We start from the raw sequence: 25,755 nt of genomic DNA, 5'->3' as shown, positions 1-25,755 counted from the left end.
GGCTGCCGGCAGGCAGCAGGAGCAGGGCCAGGGTCGCCCAGAGCCCGTGGGCCGCCCGCATCCCGCCTCGCTCGGCACCCGCCACACCGGTACCGGCACCGCCGCCCCCGCGCGCCGCCGGTTCCCCCCCGCCGCTCCCCCCATTGGCCCGCTCCCCGCCCGGCTTCCACGCCGCCTCCTCCCATTGGCCAACCCGCGGCCTCCACGGGAGAGCTGGCGGTCGCTGATTGGAGGAGGCGGCGAGCGGCGGGTTTCCCCGCCTCCCTCGGCCGCCATATTTGTTAAGGGAAATTTGCCCTCGAGGGCTTCGTGCTGGTGGCTCGCGGGCGCCATCTTGTGGAGGGGCAGACCGTCACACCTGAGGGGGGCTCTTATTTTTCAGTGTCCCAGCAGTTAGAAAGGGTTGGGTTTTTGTTGTTGTTGTTGTTTTTGTTTTAAATCTTCTTCCTCGCATTCTGGCCCATGACTGTGTCTGCAGCCTGCTGTTTGTTCCACCACCTAGCTGCTGGTTTTCTCTGGCACGGTTGGGATTTGTCACGGCTGAAACCCTGGTGCTGGGTGGCTTGTGCTGGTACTTAGAGATGCACAGACCTTCTGGCTGTACCAAGCCAAGTGGGATGGATGGTTTCTTTTAATACAAGCTTTAGTTTCCACACATGGGTAGTACTTGGAAGGCTCAGCAGCCCTCCTGCAGTGTCACAGATGCATTTTGTGCTGTTGCAGAGATTTGTGGTTCCAAGCAGTGAGCTGAGAATTGGGGTTGGGATGCAAGAGTCGGTTGTATTGCTTAAAGGCTTCTCTGTTGTTGAGGAGGCTTTAACTCTTGTTTTAGTGTCACAGTTCAATGTTTGAGTTTGATGATGTTTGTTTGATGTTTGAGGATGCTCCTCAATTCCCTCATCAGAGTAAAGAATCTGGCAAGAATGTGGAGCAAGGTGAGATGTTCTTGTGTGTGAGAATTTGAGACAGACAAAGCGCAAGTGGGGTTTTGTGCTGTTAATATTAAGATACAAAGCGTGTAGGATTAGGTTTTCCAGCCCTGGTCTAAATTGTACAGTTAAACTGATTAAACAAAAAATATTACATCTATTTTGGGATAGCTGCTAGTGCTGTGCCCTCTGGGGTTGCAGTGCCCTGCAGGGTGCTGTGAGGGGCAGAGGGGTTGTGTTGTGCTCACGTGTGGCTGTGGGACTGACAAAGAGAGGGCCAGGGAAATGGGAGAGGTGCTGTGCCAGTGAGCACCGAGTTGGAGCTGAGTGAGGAGCGAAACCTCTGGCCACTTCAGGTCCGTGCTTTGCAGCCTTATGGAGCTTGTTACGATGCTAGCTCAGTGCCATGATTAGGGTTGTGTGGTGCAGGTGGTTTGCAAGGAATTTGGTGTTGCATGTGACTGTGTTCTCCAGGCCATGAGTGGTGTCACAGTGAAAGCTGTGTATCTGGTTGGGTATGAACAAGAGAAGGTGGTAGTTTGAGGTGCACTTAAGCATTACCTCCCTTTTCAGTTTTGCGCGCGGAAATGGCTCATGTTTAGAGACAGGGAGCCATTATAGAGATACAGATGCTGATTGCAGTACTTAAATTGTTTGCTTGTTTTCTGCATTGATAATCACCAAAGTTGGGGTTGAGGTTGTTTCTAAGTCCACAATTTCTGTAGCCAAAAGTACTTGACTTGGGGAAGAAAAATAAAATAGGAGGGGTACCATATAGTTATGAATGGGTATTTTTTGTGACGTATGGTTTCGGTGGACAAATAGTACAAAGGGAAAAAATGAGCAGGGTAGGGCTAATAGAGGAGCTGGAATGTGGTCAGCTCTTGGATGCTGGTTTGCTAAGAAGGGGTCAACCCCTATAAGCTAAGAGGAGCAAGTGTGGGATGAGCAGGACCCTGACTGGGACTGGCACATCTGCGGGGTGGTTAGTGCTGGTGGGTTACGGCTGTGCACGTGGCAGAAGCTGTGTGCGTTCACAGGGAGGCTGCTCTGTGGGCCAGGCCTGACAGTGTGAGAAGGTAGATGTGTGCAGAGATACTGGAATGGATGAAAAGGGGTCGTTCTGAGTCCTCAGTCGGAGGGGACCATGAATTGTGTTTGTTAAGGGTGGGGGTGTAGCCAGGTTACATTTGTACGTTAAAAAATGTAACACGGGACTGCCATGAATGGATGTGGAATAGAAACTGCAGTGGAAATACTAGTCTGAATTTGATTTTTATTTGTGTGAAGCAGATAGCAAAGCTTGTAAAAAGGGAGAAGTGGTACATGAATTATAGCAATTATATATAATATATAATATAGTAAAGAGAAAACCTGTAGATGTTTTGGAATTGGACTACCATTTGTATGTGTGTATTAAAAAATGGTGCATGGATATATCATTTCAAACACTGTCCATGCAATGTTAATGCACCTACAGACATGAACAGGAAAATAAAATGAAGAGCTCATTGTATGCCTGTAGTTCATTAGCTATGCAATGGTCTAATGAAACTGCTGTAAGACTAGCGACAGGTATAATAGATAACGTAAAATAAACCTGTGTGTCTGTGTCCATACCAATGGTAAATGTGTGAATGAAGTCTAGGAATTCATACATTCAAAGAATCCCTTACTTTTGGTTGGCTGCAGTGTGTGACTACCAAGTCAGTGGCTGAAGCCAAGTGGTTGTTGGTATGGAATATAGTGTTCTCTTCCAGCTAAATAGTTGGTATTTAATACATGATCACTTAAGTATAGTGCGGTTCTTGTGGTGAGACAGCATGAAGGTTACTTTAATGGCTGCAGCGATAAAGGTAATCTGAAGGATTTAGTGTAAGCCTCTTGGATGCTGATACTCCTGCTTAAGCGCTAAGGAGTAAACTGCTTGGGGCATGTGAGGACTCTGCCTGGGCTCAGCCGCCAGCTGGTGGGAGACAGGTCGTGAGCGCCTGCCCTTGTTTCAGCTCTGGGGAAGGCCAGCGGAAGGAAAAAAGGCTGAGAATACTCGGTAACATGTTATTTATGCCTCTCCCAAAGCTGTAGCTATTGCATAGGTACAGGATGAAGCCACCGGCAGTGACAGCTGTGCTATAGACGAGCACCTGTGAATGGTTTACACACTGACAGCAAAGAAGCTGGAATTTGTGACAGCTGTTTCTGCTCAGTCACTAGAATCCAGCTGCCTGAACGCCAGAGACAGGTGCTTCTGAGTCTGCATTTTCTTAAGCTGGCTCTAGGAATAAAGGCACGTTTGTACAGAGGCAAGGGAGGCTGAATCTTTATGGGCTGGGTTATCTTATTTGCTGGAGGTTTGATTTCTTCTCTTACCAACTTTTGTGTAACTCAGTATCAATTTCACTATAGTCAGATACAGAAACTCTCTTCCTTGGATAAGGTGAAGAATTTGGCTGGGGTATTTAGATTTCAATGTGATAATGTGGCTGAGCTTAAACAAAGAATTTGGCTTACACTGAAATGTTGCTTCTTCTGGCTTTAATGGACACTTTAAAAACTCTAAAGCTGAAGGCTTTTTGTGTTGAACTTTTTTCATTTCCTATGATTCATTAACAGATGCTTTTAGCTTAATAATAATAAATATATATTAATTTGCTAAGTGGGGTTAGAAGAGACTCGGGGTCTGCTTTACACAGGCATCTTCCAGGTGTGAGCTAAGCAACGTTTTGGTATTTTAGATATACTACAACTACCTTCTTCGTAGTTCTGCATGGTTCATGGGCTATGTAATGAAGCAAGGTGGATTGGCAGCATGTACAGCCCAGGGCCAGCTTACATTACACTTCTGTAAAATATTACAGCTCAGTGTCTTTTTTGGATGAGGTTCATAGTTTTTCCTCTTGCTTTGTCAAGACAAGGTGGGGCAGATAGGCTGCTTGTTCTGTCTCCTGCACCCTGACCTGATTTATTAGTTGTAACGGAAGGTGTTTGTCTTTGAGATTAATCACACGTAGCAGTGACTACAGATTTTAATGTACAAATCCTATTTTCCTGGTTTTAATTACTACTCCTTCATATCCATTCTGTTGAAATGATTGTTATTTAAATACTTAAAATTGAGAAATGAAATTACTGCCAAGACGTCTTGCCCTTGCAATAAAAAGATGAGCTAAGCAGACACTCGGCGAGCATCGGTTGGAGCAGCGAGGTACCTGTCAAAGAACTCACTGCAGATTCTGCTGGTATTTGGAAGTACTGCCTCAGAACTCTATGAACGTTTGTGACAGATGAGCAGGCGTCTCGGGCTGTTGCATGTCAGGTAAACTGACCTAGCTGCCAGATATGCCTGATGCTTGCTCTGGGAAGTTGTTATTTAAGAAAATAGAGGCCTGCTAATGAGAGAATGCCTTGGAAACTCTTCCTCGACTACACATAACAGCCACAAGGACCTTCTGGTTCCCTCCTCCCAGTCCTCCTCAGTCAAAGGAAAGGGGGAAGTGGTGTGGGTGTCAGGTACCCCTCCAGTGTAACATGCAGGGATTAATGCTGTGCTGCTTCTCTTTGACAGCCACATCTCCTGTGGAAGCTGGGAGCACCCTGAGCGTAGCCCTGTGAGGAGGACAGCAATGAATGTACAGCTGTACCGCTTTAATATCAGGTATTAATCTTTAATTTCACATCACAGCAGTCGAGTGAATGGGTAAGGGAAAGAAACCCAAAACAAACAGCAGATATTTACATCTAAAATTCACACCACTTATTTGTTGATTCTGGAAACATGCTATCACAATATATACAATGAAGTACCTTTAGGACACTTGTACAAATTATTTTTTTCCTTTTCAGTTTGATTTCCATTATAGATAAGATAGCTGTTCTGATTTTATTTTAAACATGAATACACAAAAGAGAAGTGGTTAGAGGTTTTGCTTTTTTTAAATAAGCACAGAATGCCAGAGGTTAAAAACACATTTACAGGGCAGAATACCAGTCAGACATCACAATCTATACATTTTTTGCTCAATTTCCTGTACAAATACACAGCATTCAAATGGGGGTATTTACAAAGAAGCATGAATAGAGGAAATTTTAAATATCGCTTAATTTGTTTCCCAAAGGCTCTTGCTCTCTCCAGCCTCCCCAGTTTTGGCTGATTCTCCCACAACAGGGACACGGGATATCCCTTACCTGAAAAATGGCAAGCAGGCTAAAAAGGAAATGAAGGAAAGGATGGAAAAGAATCACAGTCTTGCACACAGCACTAAAACCAACCCAGCCACTGAAAAAACGTGTAGGATTCAGAAAAAAAAATCTCGTTGTTTTTCTCCTGTTACTGTGGTTCCTTCTCATTTTTGTTTCAGATGGGGCCAGCAGGGGCGCTCGTGATGGGGAGATTTGCTGCAGAATTCCACCAATGGTTTCAGGAATGCACATGCTATTCTGTTACGCAAAGAAAACCCAAGGCAGGCAGGTACGCATTACGTCTGCATCAGAGTTAAGGATGGAACGAACGGGTCCGGTTCCAAACATCCCGTTACTGCGGTTTGTACAAAGAATCTTCAAATCCTGTTGCACCAGCTGCAACTGCTGTTGCTTCCACCTGCTCCAGGACTGAATTTGCTGGTGGAGTTGCGCTATGCTAGAAAGCCACCCCACCCTCTAGAGGAGTATTAGTTCCATGAAGTATTTGTTCCAGCATTCACAAAACCTAAACAGCAGTCTATCTTCTGCACCCTTTAAGTTAAGCGCTGAAAAGGGAGACTGAATACGCAGTAGATATCGGAACAACAGAAATTTAACTCCAGAGAGGCTCAAATTTAGTAAATTCAGTAATTTATTCCATCCTCCTTTGTGTGGACCTGCCATAAATTGGGTATTTGTATACACCATCTGATTATCTTCAACCCCCTACAAATACATCGTTATGACAGACACTCAGAATGGTCAGACTGCTGTTGTACAGCCCCTCTAATCACAGCGAGGTGCTGCACTGCAAGAGACTGAGGGGAGCTCCTGGTAGCAGGTTTTCCAGCTGAATGGGACTTAGTCCCATGTTAACTGCATTCTTGCTTTTGCAGTTTATTTGCACGACCTGCTGCTTTTTTTTTGTTGTTGTTGTTACAATGAGGAAGTTCAGTATATCAGTACATTTACTACTTTCATCCTTCCCACCAAAAAAAAAAACAACCAAAAACCAAACAAACCCCAAACCAAATGCAGTAAGGGAGATGGAATTGTATACTTAATTCTCTTAAAAATTTCTAAGAATCTCAAATTAGAGAATAACATGAAAATATTTCACTAGTTTCTAAGGAATTACCTTGACTTACCTTCTCTGAAAACATAACTCTGAATTGAGCTTTCATACCTGTGTGCTATACCAGAAACCCAGCTTGGTTCATTAACAGTTAGGACTGTTCTACTACTGGAAAACTCTTATTCCTGTAAGAGATGAAATGTCCACTGATGCTGGGTTTTAATATCATTCTCTTCTTAATTGTGAAGGTTGTAGGGATTACAAGCAGCCTATGTTAGTAACAAAAATAGAGGAAGCACAAGAGACTTCGTTCCAGCCAAATGGGCCATTTAAGAAACAAAACCATAATTTATTACTTTTATATGGGCTAGAGCTTGAGAAAGAAAAGAAAGAAATCCTCTTAAAATCCCCTTCGTACGACAGCTGACCAAGCCCAGACTTTGTACAGACAGAGGCCATCTTTAGGAGAGTTCAGAAGCAATGTACTCTGCCCAGTCACTGTATTTAGAGGTAGTGCTAAAGGTGACCTGTAAAAGCTGTGCATCCTTTTTTGCTTCTTTATGCTCTTTGTAGCAGGAGGAACTGAGTGGCTAGGGCAAGAATGGGATACGTCGATGCTATTCCTGTTTCTGACACTGATTTATGTGGTGGAGGTAAGTCTTTTGTTTGAATGTGCTTCAGGTTTTTCAGTGGGAACTTACCATCTTCTGGCATGTGCTTTGCAGTCTGCAGGTGGAAATGAATGTAAGGTAAGGCCAAAATGTGTGCGGGCATGGCAGCAGGAAGGAGCATGACGTATTTATCCAAAAACATTACATACCTGATTTTGATCAGAAGTTTCTTGAAAAATATGAAAATAGGAATAGAAGATTTCTTCTAGGTCTTTTCACAGAACAGAGTCAAGATCAGTTCTGTTACCACAGAACTTTTTCCTGTCTTTAATGTAACTGAACTAAGCAAATACTGATTAAAAGGCTTGTTTTGCACACACATGTTTGTACTGACTCCACCCCTGCATAGTTCTGTTTCTTGTTTTTGTTTGTTTTGCTAAATCTCCCACCTGCACTGAATTCTTCATCCCTTTCTGGAGCCTGACCATAAAAAAAAAAAAAAAAAAAAAGGGGGGGGGAAGGCTGTATTGCCATGTGAGGAGAAAAGAACCAAAACCTTCAAAAAGAGAGAAGCTCTTACAACTTCTTCACACATCCTAAAGAAGCAAAAGAGGAAAGAAGTGTTCCTTCTTTACAGGTTGCCTTTAAGATTCCTGACTCTAGGGTGCACACTACACTGGGCATTTCTTGCATCTGCCTACTGTGAGAGATGGACATCCTGCACACCAGCTGCAGTGAGTTTTGGAGGGGGGCTGAGGAAATGATGGTTTTGGGTAATGGATCTCAGCTCCTGGGTGCTGGAAGTTGGTGAGAATTGTGATGTTCAGCCCTGAGGCAAGGAGTGGTGGATGTATTATGCATTTAAGCCACCTTTTCTTTACTGGTGAGTCATCAACCAGCTGTGGCATGAAAAACTTTTTATTTTCTTTAAACTGGAATAGAAATGCTGGTGTCGACAGCCTGCCCAAAGCTGGGCATGGGAAAGGCCTACAATCAGGTCACAGCTCCAGTGGCTACTAACCTCCCCCTCATCCTGTAGCACAGATGAACGGCATGACTCCAATGAGAAAGCAGGTTGGTTTAGCCAGTGAAAGCAAAATTTAAGAAATCAAACAGTACATAAAAAAACAAAGGAGGCAGAGTTTGTTGGAAATGGTATCTTGGAAATCAGTGCATCAGCACTGGTTAGATTGCCTCAGCACCTGTGAACCAATGCAGGGAGATCACTGCACAGATATGTACAATCCTGCTCTCAAAAGAGCCAATATCTTCTTAGAATTGCCATCTTTCCACTGCCTGCTGCTCATGCACCTTCCAGACTGACAGTTCATAAAATCCCTGATTTCAGCGATGAGCTTTCACTTCTGTACAGCAACAAAATATGTCCCTAGTGCAACTGCTTCTACTCAAGTGCGTCTCAGAGCTGGGAGGAAAGCAGTTTCAAAATCAGCTCACCACCTTTCCTCCTTCTTCCCCCTCCGCTTAAAATTGTATTTTTCAGCTTCTGCAAGTCTCTATGGCTCGTGAGCCATGTGGTGCAGTTAAGAAACTGCAGAAGGAACAGCCATCCACTGCACAGAAAGTTAAAAAAACGTAACGGGAAGGTGTAAAAAGAAATTTGAAAGGAAGCAGCAACCTCCCTTGCTGGCCCAATTGCGTACGCGGGCTCCAGCCAAACTTGTGGCAGTAGACGTCAGCTTGCTGTTCTCCGAGTCCTCAGCTCTCTGCGCTCTGGTCACACCTGGAATGACGACGCAAGCTGCTTACCAGCAGTTGTTCCTACTGCTCACTGATGCCGTGCTCCCATGCTACCCTGGCCTGCTCTTCCTTTCCACCACTCACTGGTTGGGACACTTTACGATGCAACTGACGGTGTTTGTCGTCATCTTCAATTATCATTCCCTCCTCGTTCTCTATGTTTGGCAGCCGGGAGTGGTAAGGTTTGGGGGGTAGAGCAGGAGGGTCCAGGGTGTCCTGAGGAATGACTCCTGATGGAGCTGAGTGGCTTCGGCATGGCTGGGATTTGAGCGTCTCGAGGACATCAGGCTCAGAGAGACTGTACCTGACAGGGAGGTAGGGTGTCTCTAGGTCTTCGTCAGTGTTCCAGGCCTGGCTGGGGACAGAATCCATGGTGTCTGTGCGAGGAGGTGGTTCAGAGGAATGTCCGAAATTACTCTCGCTCAAGGAGGAGACGCCGCTGCTTGCACTGCCGGATAAAGTGGAGTTGCTTCCATCTAGACCAGACTGTGGACTGGTGGGTGACGCAGGGATGGGATGAAGAGGGGACTGTTTGGAGAAGAACAGACATAGTGTTAAAATTGACAAGGGAGGCAACGCTGCAGGTCACTGAACATTTCAGCTTTTGACAGCATGTTAATAATGGTGCGGTTCTGGTTGTGTTCAAAATGTCAGTTATTGATGGCTTGTCTATATACTCCCCTGACTTGTACGGAAACACCTCTTGTGGACAAGTCAGTGCACTTAACACAGAAGCTGAGGTGATAAAATCCCTCTCTCCCTCTGTACTGAAATCAGAACATACGCAAAGAAGGGAATTGGGAGGCCCTACATTTAAGTTCAACAATCCATAAACTTTCAATGAATTTTCTCATAAGTAAGTTACTAGCATGTTAAAAATAGTGAATTTGTATTCAAGAACTAATTGGAGGTGACAGTGGAGGAGGGGGTCTTTCCAAAGCCTGTTCTTTTCCTTCAGTATTTCTCTCTTCTTTCCCGCCACTTCTTTTTTACCTTGCGCAACGTTCGTGCAGGCAGTGCTGGAGGAGCATCACTGAGCTGGTGATGGAAGGCATCGAAGTGCAGCGAGTAGTGTCCTGGAATGAGACAAGGGTCAGAAATACGGACCTGTGCAGCCTCAACTGCTGTGAAAGAGTTGGGGTTTTAGACTGTGGAACGCCAAGTAACAGCTCCAAATGCTGACGAGCCCGCTCCAGCCTGGGGCTTGCCTTCCAATCAGTACTGCCGAGTGCATCTGTCACATCACAAAAAGCTTACAAGAAGTTTAGTGCAGTGATAGGTTTCCACCCACCCCAGTTATCAAGGATTTCATGGCAAGGCAACAGGCTCGTAAACTATGAATGTTTGAAGGTTTATTTAGTAGCTATATAACTGTAAGTTATGGCTGAAGACAGCTGCTGGCAAAAAGCCAGGCCAGACTTCCAACACACACACACACACACACACAACTAATTCTAGTCCACACAAGTCCATGTTATTTTTAAGGACAGTAAAAATTTGAAGATCTTGAACAAAACTGAAAACGTCCAGTGCTAACCTAGCAGACCAGGAAAGACTTTGGCTTTTTGTTTCTGATGCTTTCTATAGGGGAAAACAAAGAGTATGGGCAGCTTTCAGGTGGCCTAGTCGTCTGGCATGACTGCATGACTTATGCAGCAGATCTACTGGGCTTTTCCTTACCATGGGGCAGGCTTCGGGGAGGTACTGGTGGGGCCAAGATGCTCCCAGCGTGGGCAGACAGGAATGGCAGGGCCTCTCTGGTTCCGCTGTCTAGGCTCCAGCTACTGGGCGCTGCTGGCACAGCTGAAGGATTGAAACAGATTTAACTTGGGTAGCGTAAGGGGGTCATGCGGCCAGAAGGACTGGCTTCCCAGTGTGCTCTTTAGTAGTAAAGAGGGGTGAGATTCGAAGAACTTGGGGGATGGTAGGATTGGAAGCAAAGAAAGGCGTCATCTAATCTACAGCGTGTTTAGTTTATAGGGTGCTTTGTTAAGGAAGCGAGAGTTAGGTGATCAGTGTTTGTTAGTCTGCCCATCTCCCCTCCGCTGACCCTCTGGGCCCACTTCTATGAACTGTGAAAAGCAGCAGAACTCTGTGAAGCTTTGTTTTTTTTATGAGCCAGTAAGTAACAATGAAAATAAATCTGACTGATGGAACAGCAGCTAGATCTCAGCTATGAGCTGTTCTGCCTGGCAGCGAACAACTACAGAGGAGGAAGAAACGTGGGGCAGAACCCCTGTGAGACACAGGATGGCTGTTGCTGTATTACGGCAGCGAAACAAAGACTGAGTAAAGGACATGGTGGCAATGACACTCTCAATCTGTTACAGAAGAAATCAGGACTTCAAAGATCTGATTTGCTAAGGTCCAGAGCTGATCAATGAATCTGATCCCAAAATACTTGAAGATAACAGCCCAGGCTCCTTGCTTTACAAGGTCAGTGATGAGACTGAGCCTTTGCTAACAGACAGGGGCAGGAGCCCTTTCCTCATACAACAGATATTGAGAATGATTCTAGGTGACTTAGTTTTTTCATCATAATAGTTGCTTCTAACAATGACAATGTGTCAGGATCTCAAGAATTTTGTGAACAGACATTATTAAAATGCATCTTCTTCTCTTCCAAATGCACTGCAAGACTCCATTTGTTCTGAGGAGATAGAAATGCAATAACTGTGTGTATGTTTATTAACAATTGGTGAGTTTCATCAGCTCAGGCAGAAGAAAAGGCTGGGGGAGGAACAAAGTAATCCAGTGAGTCTACCACAGAAAACTGAGATTAAAGGCAGCTTTTGCCATCTTAAGTTTGAAACATGAAAAATGGAAGCCTGGAGAAATAAACACAGAGTTTGACATATGAAGAGAATTTATCCCTAATTAAAATGCCTGCAACCATTTTTCGGGTGTGCTTCTTCTCCAAAATGACTTTGAAAGGCTTATTATTTTTTTTTCCTTAGTTCACGAACACAGGCTCCCCAAGATTTAAAACTCCCCAGGGTAAAAAGGATCAGAAAGTGACAGCCTCAAAAGACAGCAGAAAACCCATAAAAATATCAAAGCAAATGCTGGCTTTAAAGAGAGACACTCAAAGTGAGAATGGTCTACAAAGAAGATGCTAAGAATTTTGACAGAGAACAGGCTCAAACCAAGGGATACATACATCTCAACACAGGTAACGTAGCTTCAGACGAGCTTTCTGAGCAGCCCTGCTCGGGCCCTACACGTCAGAGTGCTGTAATTTGCATTACTGCCATTGGTGTCAAAAGGATAAAATGAAGAGGGACAAGATGCAGAACGACACCAGCCACATGATGCAGGATACCAGCATCAGGTGAAAAGGACTCAACGGTACCTGGTCTTCTTGGCCTGTGAAATGATTGCTTTTTTTGTCTGCTTGTTTTTAATACTGAGGTGCAGCAGAAGACTGTGAAGAACAGAGCGTGGTACTCCAGTGTGTAATCCATTTGTACTTTCTAGTGTTCTCTCGTTCACTGCCTTCTGAACTAAGTGCTGGAGATCATCCTAAGGTCAGACGATTCTGGAGCATGGCTACTGCCTGTTAAAAGCAGAGCTGTATCCAAAATGCTTCAGGGAGAAACCTACCCAGGGAGCTCCAGTGATGTCCTAGCCCATCTCTCTCTTCTCAGCAGTCTCAGCGGCCAAGTTTAATTAGTGGGGAAGCGCATTTGAACCATTCTGCTCTGGGCAACTGATGTCAGCCTGCTGTCAATGGGAATTACGGAGCAGCAGCTCTGACATGGCAAGGAGGGGGGTGGAAAAATTCATGGAGCATGACCACTAACGAAAACAAGGCAGACGTCATCCTGACTAACAGAGTGATGCTGGCTGCAGAAATGCCTGTAGCTGCGGTTACGCTGCCGACCTGGCTGCAGAGCTGGGGTCCTGTTACACCATCCCTACGAATATCACCTGTCTTTCATGTCTCCTTCGGGCTCTGGGGGATTCTGTCTTGGGTTCCCTTCTCTTTGTGCTGTAGACACGCTCTTACATAGATATTGCCTACAGGTACAAATTCAAGTATTATTTCTCGATGGGCAACACACCACGTATGTACCTTTTTCCAGTTCTTTCTCTTGTCCAGCATAAAAATCTTACACATCTGTCATGTTCAATGCAAATGCAGTATGGCTAAGCCAGAACTCTTAATTCCTCACTCCCTAGCCTTACCTGTTGTCAGTATTTGTTACTGTCATCGGAACTGTTTATTTAGAAATGCAGGCTGGCTTTTGTTTTCAATCTCGACTGCTCTGTAATGCTGCCACACTGTTCAAGTAATGGATTCTGATTTATTAGAAATTCTGGAATAGCATCTGGCTTTTTGTTTTTCAAGACACCATTTAGTTCAGGCACAGCTGCTGAAACAAGAACACTGACAGAAGTCTAATGGAGCGCACTGTGCAAGTCAGACTGGAGGACTGCAGTGGTCTTTCCTGGCCTTAAAACGTTTTGACTTTCAGATGCTGTTTCTCTTAGCCATAGATAAGACCACTGCTTTCTAATGGCAGCACCCTTGTTTCAGGTTTGGACTCAAGAATTTCATCTTCTTCCACTTTTTCACAGTGCTGCTCCTCAGATCATTTTGTGAGCCCATCGCTTCGTCCATGGCACCCCAATCACACGCTCCTCCTCCTCCCCTGCATCAAACAAGCTCCTTTTCTTCTCTCATGGTCTTTTTTTTCTGCTTGGCTATTAATCATCCTTCGCTAGGTACCGTCAGAATCATCTCCCACCTGTCTGCAGACCTGTCATGCTGGTCACTGGGATCATTTGGGAAATTCTCACGTAAGTCTCTGATTTTTCCCATTTTTCCATGACCTTATGGTCACTTCACTGTTTTTCTTCAGACTCTTCCTTAAAAATCTCTTACTTCCAGGGGCTCTGCTCATACTTTTTCAAAGCAGTGAGTTAAGCATACGTTCCTAACAAGAAACTTAATTAAGTATAAAACTGCCTCCGAGACAGTACAAGAAATGTCACTATTTTGAAGAATAAGTGCACATTAAAACCAACACCATTTATACGGTCTGAAGAAATGCAGCAGCATACCTCATTATTTTTTGGAAACTGTACAAATCCTTCACTCTTCTTTCAGATATTTTCCCATTTGTTTGGCTGGCAGTTTTGCCTGATAGAGGCTGCCTGATTTGTTTCAATAACCAAGTGCTAAACTCAGAGAGCTTTTTGAAACAGAGAGCTTTGTGCGACTCCACCCTTCTGTGAATGATCTGAAGTGACTATAGGTTGGCAGAAAGCCCAGTTAATTAAACTGTTAATTTAAAAAATGAGAGAATGCACTCTGCCAGGAAATGTAGAAGCCCATTCACTACTTGCATGATCACAGTAATAATATTTTCGAAAGCATGCATGTTAACTAGGAAAAAGAGTACCTTTCTCAGCCACAGAGAGGTTGGGATCGCTGCAAGGTTTGCATGGTCCGATCATTTGCTGCATCAAGGCGCGCTGAAAATTTGGAGGCTGAGGGAGAAGAAAGCACAGAACCTGTGGATTTCTGTTCACATTTTTAGGCAAAGAGATCTTTTAAATTAAAAAAAAAACTCAGGGGAACCTTAGACTGTCTACATTAGCAAGCAGTGCAGTGCAATCCCAGTGCATCTCCAGAGGGTAACAGTGGCGAGGACCCAGTGCTTACACTGCTGTGCTCTCTGAAGGAGTTATGTCAGAGCAGCTCTAGCCTGTTCTTGTACCCGTTAGCAGCTTGAACGCATCCCATGCTCTTCTGGAGCTTATCTTTTGCTTTGGCTTCATTTGAAACAATGGAGCTTGCATGCTCTGAGACAGTTCTCTGATGTAAACTGAAGTATGGGAAGTGGGCATGGTCAGGAGATCCCTTAAAAAGTAGATGCCAGAGCTGAATTAAAATGCTTGCACGTAAGTACACAGTGAATTTCTCAGTTTGCCCAGAGAAGGCAGGAGATTGTTTGGAGACCCTGTACATTATTTCAGCCTCCTGTGTATTTTGTTACCTCTGGAAATCACCATAAAACTACTTAGAATCAACTTTGAGGCTAACCAGCAGGACAGAAGGGTGAGTAAATTAAGTGGAACGATGCTCGCAGAGGAGCAGGGCTCAAAGGACAATCAACTGCAGCTTTACGAGTCATTACAATTTACATCACCTGACTACCAAAGTGGGTGGCTCTAGTGTGTGATTAGTATCAGAAGCTCTGTGTTATTTCCCGGACCACTGTGAAAATGACCCTAAGTTCTCGTGCTTTCCAAAGATTGTAAGGGAAGCTTTAAAGCAGACAGAAGAGTAAAGGTGAGCGCGTCCTTTTCAGCGCGGCTGAGCTAACGCAAAAGAACTGAGATCTGCTACCTGTCCGTTCTCCATGATAGCTGCGGGGTACATGGCGCTGCTAGGCCGGTCCCGATGGGTTGGCAGCAACATCATCAGCTCCCGAGTGTGGCGGTACTTATCTGGTAGAGAGGGAGAGCCTGTAAACAAGTGAGAGCAATCACGTACACGTGACAAACAACAGCCATGTCTCCGCATGCCCAGAGATCTAGTCCTCCTGCGCAGTTTGTTCAGACGAGGATCAAACAGGACTCAAGGAAACACGGTGCCGAGCACACTAAGCAGCTCGCTGCTGGGGGGGCGCGTGGCACAGGATGAAGAACTGGCACGTTACGTGTGATGAGGGACACGGTGTGTAAGGTGTGCTCATCCCTCACTGTGTGGTGCAAAAAGCTAAATAGATATAAATAAACAAAGGAAAAAAGGGGCAACTGTGTGAATAAAGTATTGCAGAGTTATATAAAGGCTGTAAAATTGTGTATTTTGGGACTGAATGTGGCAGAAAGGGACAAAAGCCTGAGGTGCGCCATTCCGTTCAAGCAGGAAGCGACTTTATTCCTCAGTTACGGTAGAGAGACACTGAGGTGCTGCCGTGTAGTTGGTGATACGTTTGGCTTCCTCTTGGTTATAAGAGCACAAAACCCAGTAATAAACAGAATTTGCTACAAATGTGGGTGGCATTTTGCTCATAACGCCTCTGGGTAAGGTATGGTTTCTGTTGAGTGTATTGGTATATGGAGCCATTGTATGACAGCAGAATGTTCACCTGTGCTTACAGTTGGAATATTCTTGACTTGGTAGACGTAATATTAGTTATCTGCATAGTTGCTGTTTAAGAAATAGCAGCATGCATGTAGATAGCTTCCTGGAGAGTGGAATTACTTGGGATTCATGTCCTTCAAGGTGAGTGCCACACAACAGTATGTCTTGTGATGTGCAAGAGCTGACAAGGGATTTGTTAGCAGAACGATTCCCATTAGCGACTTCCTAAAGTCTGATACTGCTGACAGACACATCCATTGGGATGCACGGTATTAGGCAGGAACTGATGATTGGAAGCTGCTAGAGTGAGCTTTAATTTGCACTGATAATTGCACTGCGTCACAGACACGCACTGAACAGATGGCAGCACACAGCGCATTACAGAGCCATGCCGGCTTTTGGGGAATACATGCCCCCTCTTGCAGACTTTCCACAACCACACACATTATCTGAACAGCACTCCAACATATGAGCAAAGGCATTGGTGCTGGTTAATGCAGCTTTTACCCCAGCAAAAGCAAACATGCACTTTTTGGGACTGATATTCAGCACACAGCGGAAGGAACAATGTGTCCAGCAGAATGCAGGATAACCTCCTACAATAGCAACAATTCCATCGGGGAGGCAGATCCCAGATTAACCCACACCCCCACCCCGACGTGGACAGCAGCAAAGTATCTGCATTCTAGTTCCGAACTCATTTTCTCCCCAGACATAAAACAGAAACATAATTACACAACATTCTTTGCTCTCATTACACACATCAGCTTGGAAAACACAGTGTTATGCTTTATGCTGAGTCTCTTTTACTCACATGTCACAGATAGTCCTATTTCTGCTTGACAAATGTAAATGTACCAAACTCTTAGGTGTGCCCAGAACTGCATCACAGCACGACCTACATGGTAAGCTTTTCCATTTGATTTATCTTGTGCTTTTTTTTGTCCAAGAGGCAAACCACCCCAGTGTGCCATTGGTTAATAGGGGATTCTAGCTTCTACCAGACCTTGCACTGCATGACCTGAAAAATCCCACGTGCTAAACGTGGTGGTAGTTTCAGCCTGCTGTTTGGTACCCTAAATTTGGGAAGGACTAGAGCCACAAAAATCGTGGCAGATTATGCCATGTATCCAGCCCGCTAACAAATTAAGCGCCGATACCTCCCAGTTGAGTGCCATGAGAGGATTGGCTGTAACGGAAGCATTTATTTGTTAATAATCAGGCCTGCTACTTTGGAAAGGCAGAGAACACAATCACTAAGGCTCTTCTTAGGGACTGGCAAAATGTAGAAAACAACATCAAATCTAGAAGCTTTCGGAACAGCCACAGTGGCCACCTAAAATGCTGCAGCGTGTACCAGGGCTCATCCTTTCCAGCCTGTAGCTCCCTGCACTGCATGTGCGCAGCACTGGGCGTACCGCTAATGAGAAAGGAAAACCTATGCTGAAGGCAGAGGTACCTTTTTTTTTTTTTTAAAATAATGAAAATGTTAATTCGCTTTGTTACAAGTGTTCGTTTTAAGGAACAAAACTGAACATTAACACAGTTGAGCTCCAAACTCAACGCATCTTTTTGGTTCTGATTCATCGTTTTCTTGACTGTCATGAAAGCAGTCGGCTCCCGCACCGCGCTGTCACTGTTTGGTTTGATGAGGAAAGCTTTCACGCCGATATCTGGGCTCCTGCAAAGTGCTGAGCATGATCCCAGGGCTCGCTTCCTGTCCCTGAGCACGGTGCTGGGGAAGCAGGGGCGCCTCGGGGGGCCAGTCAGCAAGCGTCAGCCAGGAGATGCTTTTGGGATGCACGAGCCCCAAATTTATTTTAAATGAAGTTACTGAAAAAAACCCTAACGCGCTCATAGCCCTTTCCAAGTGTTTTTGCATTACAATATCTATTTAGGAAACAATGCTTTGCATAATCTCAAGTAGGGTTAGAGCAGTGCATTGTATGAGTCACCTCCAATGAATTTCTTACTCATCCTGCATACAAAAACACGCTGCTTTCTTGATAGGAAAGAAGCTACACAAGGGTTGAGCCAGGGAAAAACTGAAAGATGTGTACTTCAATCTGAAAAATAACTTGTAATAATCTTCTTCTAATTGCACAGTTAGAGAATTCTTGCTATCTTCTGATTACAATTCTATTTAAGACTCCTGCTCTAAGTAGTATACATTATAACTTCAGTATAAGGCTTGCTGCTTTCATCTGCTCTTCAGTGGTACAATCACATCATCAGTAATTACTAATCTTTTAAATAAGATGTTGGATTAATGGCTTTATTATTTTGATTGGACAAACCAAATCATCTGCTTTTGTTGTCATTTTAAACATCAATGAAAGGGCTTTGTTTGGAAGTGAAGAGTTAAAATACAATTTAATTTCCTGCTGGATTGTTAATACAAATGGCCATGGCTGTTTTTGGTCACTAGTGGAACAAATCTGTATTAAAATATACCCAACTCCTCAGAACAGTGCTAGCAACTGAGGTCCAGAAAGAACTCCGCAGTAAAAAAGCTGATAAAGAATCCAGATAATGGGACAGCAGTTTGGTTTTGGTTTTTAACCTCTATGTTAATGTGTCAATCAGTGAAAAATGCATCTAACAAAATCCATGCTCTGCTTAAGGTCAAGGGTGACAAAACTGCTAACTTGGTAAATTTAGGTGGCCTGCATGAAACGAATTGTTGGTCTTCATATCATTCCTGTCTGAACAGCGGTTAGCTCTAGCACTCTAGCATCGTGACTACGTAGCTTTGTTGGCAGTCTCAGCAGAAAGGTCAAGGATCGGATGGGTCATGGAGACCGAACTATCCTCTCACCTCTAGAGGTGGTCCCTCCAGGACAGAGATGAGGCACATTGGTGGGGGCAGCGTGGGGAAGCTTGCACGGCTGCCGCCCATGCTGTATCTGTTCTGTGGGTAAATAGAGGGCTTCAGCCTCCAGTGTTGTCAATCCACCACCTTTCACCAGCACTAAATTAAAAAGAATATAAATAAATACCAAAAAAAAAAAAAAAAAAAAAAAAAAAAAAAAAAAAATAATAAAAAGTACATTGGCAGAGCTGCACATGTAATGGTTGTGAAGTACCTTGCTCCGGCCAGTGATACTGGTCCTTCATTTTCATAAGCATCAAATTCACCCAATTCAAAAACAAAACAAAAGGAAAAATCACCAAGGAGAAAATCAAAGCTGTATTACCACAGTGGAGCTTATTGTAGGGTTTTTCATGGCTACAAACAACTTCATTCCAAACAGCAGTGTTGTAATAACCAGAGTAGTGACTTGCACACTGTGAAACAAAGAATCCGGGACTTTACAAGAAACGAATCCCACAGTAAGTGGGTAATGCCTGAATGCTATGCTCACCTAACTTGAAAGTGAACAAAGCAGAGAAGAAATCTATTATCTAAGGCTGTCAAAACCTGTTAGTAAGGGTGAAGAGTAACACTGAGATACACACTGAAGTATTTTCCAAAATGGTTATTTCCTCATTAGTGATCCTTTACATTGCCTAGCTCTCATCCCTGGGAGGTGCTGTTGACTCATCCATCAGCACCATGCCCTCTGCAGCATTCATCCCTTTGGTTTCTAAGCAACAGCAAAGAATACAGTTAAGAGGGAAGTTGGTGCCGCTGAGAAGTCATCAAGCTTCGAAAGCATGGCACAGCCCATCACTGGGAGTGCTGGCTTTTTAAAATGAAAAATATGCTCAAATACTGTGAGAGCCAAAAGCCCTCAGTTTCCCCAGAAGATTCAGACCTCATATGCCAGCTGAGGCACATCCACTTACGGGTGACTTTCTGGCATGATGGCTCTGTACTCAGTTCCACCTTCCCCTTTCTGTTACGCCAGTTTCATCTTGCTATTTTGCTACTTCAATTATCATTATTTTCCTTCCAGCTCTTGGCAATTAGTGGAGCTATATGCCTTTATTTGAAGATGTCCACTTCTCACCTTCCTACTCCATCAGACCCTTCAATTAAATCACAGCCAGTCAATTAAGACTTTACTGCGAAATTGAGCAAAAAAGCCCCAAGCTGGCCTGAGAGAAATAAGTTTTTACTTGTTAACAAGCAACAGAAACCTTCCCCTGCCTGCTCTGTACTGTCCGTAAGGAGACATGCAGTTCCTCCTGTACTGAAAAAAGGGACAGGATTTAATAACAGCCTCTGTCTCTGATTGTATCCCAGATACTTTCTTCATATACCTGTGAAAAGAGCTGTAGAAATTCATGAGCCTGCAATTAAGAATCCAAAATAATGAGAGAAGAAAACTCAGAAGTTACCAAAGTCAGGAGATTGCACGGAGTATTTCTGCTTCAGCTGTGAGGCTTGGGAAGAAGATGGTTAGCTTTATCAAGACCAGCTACTGTAACAGCAAAGGCAATGTAAGCACCTCTAGAGCCTGCCATCGTATTTCCCTGCAGGAAAACTCTTCTTTGTCTCCATTCCATCATACATACGTATGCTTCTGCATACACAACTTTCTGCTAAACTGCCTCAAGTTCTTTGCACCACAATTTCAAGATATGTCTAAAATAAAATTTCTGTGTTTGCCTTCACGATCCCTCTCTTTTAAGCACTGTACCAACGAATATTCTTATTTTCCTCTACACTGCCTGTCACAATTTGTGGTGGAACAATAGAAACTACTATAAAATCCAGCTGCCTGAAACCAGCATGGATCAGAGATATGCTCCAAATGCTGCTAAAAAAAAAAAAAGAAACAGATTTTTGAAAAATGTAAAACATTATGAAAAAAATCAATTTTGAAGACCCAAGCTCCAAAAAAGAAACGGTGATGTATTTCAGTGCAGGTGGTATTTCAATTAATAAGCTGACAAAGTTGAAAGACTTAGGGGACGCCTGCAGTTCTTGTTAACCCTTACTTGGGTCCATCCGTTCTTACCTCGCGCACTGGAAGGAGCAGAGTTAATCATCTGGGATGGAGCTGAGTGCGTAGAGCTCAGGCTTGAGGTGGAAGGGCTGGCCTGGGATGAGGATAAAACAGACACGTTGGTGACTGAGTCTTGGTACCTGCAGTTAGGGTAAACAAGCTGCAGGAAGCAGAGGAATCATCAGAGGAGAATGGAGTGGATCACTGCATCAGACTTTTACCTGTCTTATGTCACCCGGTGCGACCTCTGTCTAGGAAATAGCTGTATTAGGTCACTATTAATCTGCACTTGAGTGTGGGACTCACTTCAGCCTCTCACAACCCAAGAACAATATTAACTGCGTATGTTGAACAGGTCAGATAAATAACGTGCTGACTAAAATCTCACTTTTTGAAAGCAGTGCTACCATCTTGGACAGCAGCTCTCAGAAAATCTCTCCCCAAAGTCAACCTGGCTGAATTAACCTGTCCTGCTCCTTGAACAATGTCAGATTCTACCCATTCAGCGTGCTCAGCCTGCTTCTCCCGATGGCTGGTAGTGTGCTGCAGCGGTACCTGCATGTGGTACATCTCCTCCGCAGCCTCCCCCACAGAGCTGTCTGTTAGGATAACCAGGTTCCCTGTTTCGCTGGAGGTGTGGGATGACAAAGAGGATGAGGAGTGTCGGACTGAGCCAAGCAAGTTCAGCGGGCTGCAAGGAAAACAGAGACAGAACAAGGCTGCTGTTAGTTTTTGAATTTGCATTTTAACTAGTGAAGTCTGGTTTTAATTCAGTCTGGTTAAGTACCTGCTTTAGGTCACCTCTACAAGTCAAACGTTTCTGAAGAAATCAGGCCAAACAATGAAATCCATAAATATGAAAGACGTGCTAATAAGACTATACTTAAGATAACATAGTATGTGGGACGTCAAATTTCAGAATCCAAAGCCAGGTTAATGAGTCACAATGCATATATGCTGTTTTTAATAACATTCTGAAATCATTCTCATTCTTAATGCTTCAGTATGATGGGGGAAGCAGCTCAAAAAAACATTCCAAGGGAGTCCAGGCACAAGACACAGGTCCAAACAGAGTACTCCTCACCAAGCTTGCTGGGCTTCTGCATTACAGTTGCAGGCAACTTTCTACCTGACAGTAAATTAACACAGAGCAAAGAGCGCGCAGGATGCACTCCCATCTCAGTCAAATTCATTATTTTCATCACTGTGAATCACATACTCAAACACATCTTTTGTACACCACAGAATCTTCCTAACTTACCGTAAGAACTAAAGGAAGCTTCACAAAGCGATGAATTTTGAGGAAAAAATTCTATTGCCCAGATCCCAAAATGGCAAGGCACGGAAGGAATGGAGGAGTTACTCAATTTTAATTTTAAAAAGAATATCACAGTCCTGTACTCAGGAGCAAGGTTCCACAGTTTTTTCTGCTAGGTTTTAAGAGCAGCTGAACTATGCAGACCTACCCAGAGAGTCACGGAAGGACCCCTGACACTGCATCACCTGGGTGCCATTCTTGCCAATGTTTATCACACTGGCATTTTCTAATGAGCAATTCTGGTTGGGTATAACAGCTCTGTTTTGACCTGAAAATCCCAATTTTGGTCCTCAATCAGTTTTTATAGATGGGTATTCTGTCTGAGTAAGCATGCACATTTTCAGATGCTTCTCTGAAGGCTGAGCTACTTTCTGATAAAACAATTTCGGTGTCTTAAAAACGGGCACACTCTCAGTTGTGTTTCTACACCAAACAACAGAATTTCCCTGTTATGGCAGACAAGGACCTATTTATTTGCCATCTGCATAACAGGAGAAGTTGGAACCTCCCAAGTCAGATTGAATCTGGAGATGTGTAGGTAAAGTGAAGTAACATCTGGAGGTATTTACCACTTGCTGCAAACCAGATTTCTCAACTTCTTGATTCCACTCAACATTCGAGCTTTAATGAATGAAGATGAAGGACACTTCTGCCAAAGCTCACTCTCCTCCTCCTCCCCCAGTACTGTTAACTGCTTTATTACCCCCTGAATCTTAACGCAGCTGTGTGCAGAGATCCTACGTATTTCAGCAGAAGAAAGCAGGGTACCTGTGTCGATGAAGCAGCTTTATGCTCTCCGGGCTCATAGGTCCATGGGAAACCAGAACATTGCTGCGAGGCGTACTACTGCCAGAACAGGCTGGACTCAGCTTATCCAAACCGGGTAGCTCCTGCACGGGAGATAAAGAGTTGCTTAATTATAAATATTTTAGCTAAGTCAGTCTTGAGAAAATTACAGCAGTTTTCTCAGAAAAAAAATCTGATTTGTTTCCATGCTCCCTGCAATCATCTATAGTTATCCCGTGTTTCCACAGGAGGAAGAGCTTCAGTATTTTATTCTCTATTTCCAGCAATACTTCCCAGCCACCATTTCAGGAAGTCAGCAGAAAAACAGGGGCACAGTGTTGTCCAAATTGCAACCATCTACATTTTCCTGAAAGGATATGTGAACTTGAAAACAGAGATCTTTCCTGAACTCTAAAGAAAGGCACCGAATCTGGGCTGACAGCTGTGACCTGTATGGATCGCATCTGCTCTGAAAGAGAAAGGCTGCATTCTAAAATTCTGATGCTGTCGTTTCTGGCCATCCCTGCATAGTGTTCACTCCTAGGAATGGGGAAAGAGCCTCCCAGTTAGAAGCTTTTAGAAAATACGTACTTCAGTTTGAAGTGTTAACACATTTCAAGTAATTCTTTTATGTTATACAGAGAGAAGTACTTCAGTTTGGTTGTGATAAAGTGTAAGATAGTGTCAAGATATCCACGCAAGTCTCAAATATATCCGTCACAGAACACTGATGTACAGCAGAGCACAAATGGGTGGAAGGTATTGTTCCTAGAGGATGCTATCTGTACTTTGGTATTTAACAGGTACTGGGAACCATCCTCTGGAGGCAGTTCTGTTGACCTATACAGGAAATGCAGACCTATAATATTGTGTGTATAGAGTTGGGTGCCTGAAGTAAGCAACAGGAATTCCTGTTGCTGTCTATTTATTAAAAAAAGAAATTCTGGAGGGCCTAATCCATGCCATGCTACTCCAAACGATGACAGTTCTTAGAGCTGAACATCTAATACTTTCTGTTAATCTTTCTCTGTTTTATATCATTTTATGCTATGTAAGAAAAGCCTGAAAATTAAATTTTACAATTGTTGTGTGATATTAAAATAAAGAACATACAAATATTAAAAATCCCAGGGTTTAAATTAAAGGATAAATTAACAGATTTACTAGGACTTCCTTCTTGCATACAAATCAAGAATTCCTGTGATTATTTGGCAATCCAGGAGGTTTGATCAGTGCCCTATCTGCCCAGTTCTTGGGCGAATGCTACCGCAACAGATGGAATTTTAATCATAATTCCAAATGATTCAGAATAGGAAATCGAAGAGCAGCTTACATGGTACAAACTAGATCTCATCATCTGGAACTGGTCTATCAGTTTCTTATGCAGAGGACGCATTTCTGGATGTACAAATTTCTCATGGACTGCCAGCCCCACTCCTAAGACATGCACCTGTTAAAAAGAAAACAACAGGACAAAACTAAATAAAGAGTAAGAGAAGGGAAGCCTCACCCTCAGTTCTGTCAGTGTGTACAGGAGTACTGCAAAATACTCCACTGCTCATTCGCAGCACTGCTGACAGTCAAGTGACACAAGAAGACCAGGCAAGCTCATATTGCTTCAACAAGTACTTCAAGTGTGAAACAAGTACATTTATGTCATAGTGGATTACATTTCTTAAAGACAACTAAAAAAATATGTATCAGATTGATTCTCTCTCCAGAGTTAACGGCACTGAGTCCTCGTAATTCACTGTGACCTAAATAAATAAATAAATGATAAAAAAGGATGTTCTGATAACTGAGCTGAACAGTGGCAGCATGGCATGTATGTTCACTCTTTCTGCTCCTCATTATTTAAGGTCACATTTTCAAAGGTCAAACATACAGTATTAGTCACTGAAAGAGGTTATATCAACTCTCGGATGAAAGAAAGTAGTAATGATAGCAGGTTTAAAATGCATGCCACATGATCAAAACTCTGTACAAACAATAGCTAATTAATCTTCAAACATCCTCTTGAGGATTGAGGGGAGATAAACATTATCTTTATTTTACAGATGGGAAATCTGAAAGGCAGTTAAGTGATCTGTTGACAAAGCAGGCCTAGCAGCCCTGCTCAGAAGGATTGGAAGCATTGCTTAACGGTGTATTTTGCCAAACTTTCCATTAGCAAGGATGTGATTGTCTGATTTCACTCCCATCAAAGCATCCAAGTGAGCTTTATCTACTAAGATGTTTCATGGAGATATTAAAGAAAAGCAGAACTGTAGATAACAGAAATAGACATTAAGTTTTCCCATGTGGCTCTGCCAGTTTAATGTGGAGCCTGACCCGTCCTGACTCTATCTTTGAAATTTACTAGGAAGACATAACTCAAAATGCCAAAAATGAACAGCAGGCTTGAAACGTGGCACGACATCTACTGGGTAATAAATGGAGACAACAGCATTGAAGTACTGTTAGCAGAGCTTCACCTAACATTGCCTAAGGTGACTGGCTTGTTCAGAAATTCCTTGACTATCTCCCCTCCTTTTTGTTTAAACGTGCTTTAATTCTCCCGTACTGAAATTCCTTGCTTGTGAATGGATCAGTTGGATCTGGTAAGTTTAGACCACTGATGAATCCAGAAACGGCAGCAATGTTCCTTTGTGTCTGAAAAGCAATACCTGTTCCTGCATGAGTTCCTTGAGCTGTGTGATCTTCTCTGCATCTCCAGGGTGCTTTGTGATATAATCTTTATCAAAAAAGGCCTGTAGGAAAAGAAGAAAAAAAAGCCTTCTGCTTACTGGAAGTCGTAATTCATTCATTCATAATGACTCGGTGTCAAAAGACAAGAAGGACAAGTTCAGAAATCTCAGGAAAACTAAATACACTAAGCTAACAGCAGAAGCTCAGTATTACTGCTTTTAGCAATCCAGGTAAAGCTACAGTAAGGTTTTAGGAACCTAGAAGATTCTGTTGCTAATTTAAAGGAACCAGCATTGAATAGCATAAGGCAGGCCTCAGCCCTGAAGGATCACGAATCTGATCGATTTTCTCTACGTGATAACGATGGGCAATATTACTAAGCCTTATAGCATCCAGTTATTTGAATTTTATACTGTT

At 43.5% G+C, this 25,755-nt stretch overlaps 1 protein-coding gene across 9 annotated transcripts in view; it reads right to left on the bottom strand.

Annotated features, from left to right (window-relative positions):
• DOCK3 (dedicator of cytokinesis 3) overlaps positions 4,574-25,755 on the bottom strand; it is a 209,663-nt gene continuing 188,481 nt past the window's right edge. For 4 of the 9 annotated variants that reach the window (XM_021409194.1, XM_021409196.1, XM_021409200.1 and 1 more), the window contains 11 exons: positions 25,317-25,400; positions 23,984-24,100; positions 22,633-22,754; positions 21,102-21,237; positions 20,559-20,640; positions 18,470-18,622; positions 14,911-15,029; positions 13,961-14,048; positions 10,233-10,355; positions 9,546-9,628; positions 4,574-9,080 (listed from right to left, as the gene is read on the bottom strand). In XM_021409194.1, coding sequence (XP_021264869.1) covers positions 8,574-9,080; positions 9,546-9,628; positions 10,233-10,355; positions 13,961-14,048; positions 14,911-15,029; positions 18,470-18,622; positions 20,559-20,640; positions 21,102-21,237; positions 22,633-22,754; positions 23,984-24,100; positions 25,317-25,400 — 1,614 coding nt within the window. In that variant the 3' untranslated portion in view covers positions 4,574-8,573. The remainder of the gene's footprint in view (positions 9,081-9,545; positions 9,629-10,232; positions 10,356-13,960; positions 14,049-14,910; positions 15,030-18,469; positions 18,623-20,558; positions 20,641-21,101; positions 21,238-22,632; positions 22,755-23,983; positions 24,101-25,316; positions 25,401-25,755) is intronic. The other 5 variants (XM_021409195.1, XM_021409197.1, XM_021409198.1 and 2 more) reach the window with 5 other exon arrangements.

The sequence above is a fragment of the Numida meleagris genome, chromosome 11, assembly GCF_002078875.1.
Source record: "Numida meleagris isolate 19003 breed g44 Domestic line chromosome 11, NumMel1.0, whole genome shotgun sequence".
In the NCBI taxonomy this organism is placed as follows: Eukaryota; Metazoa; Chordata; class Aves; order Galliformes; family Numididae; genus Numida; species Numida meleagris.
The sequence above is the reverse complement of the archived record's forward strand: the minus strand, read 5'-3'. Positions and strand labels throughout refer to the sequence as shown.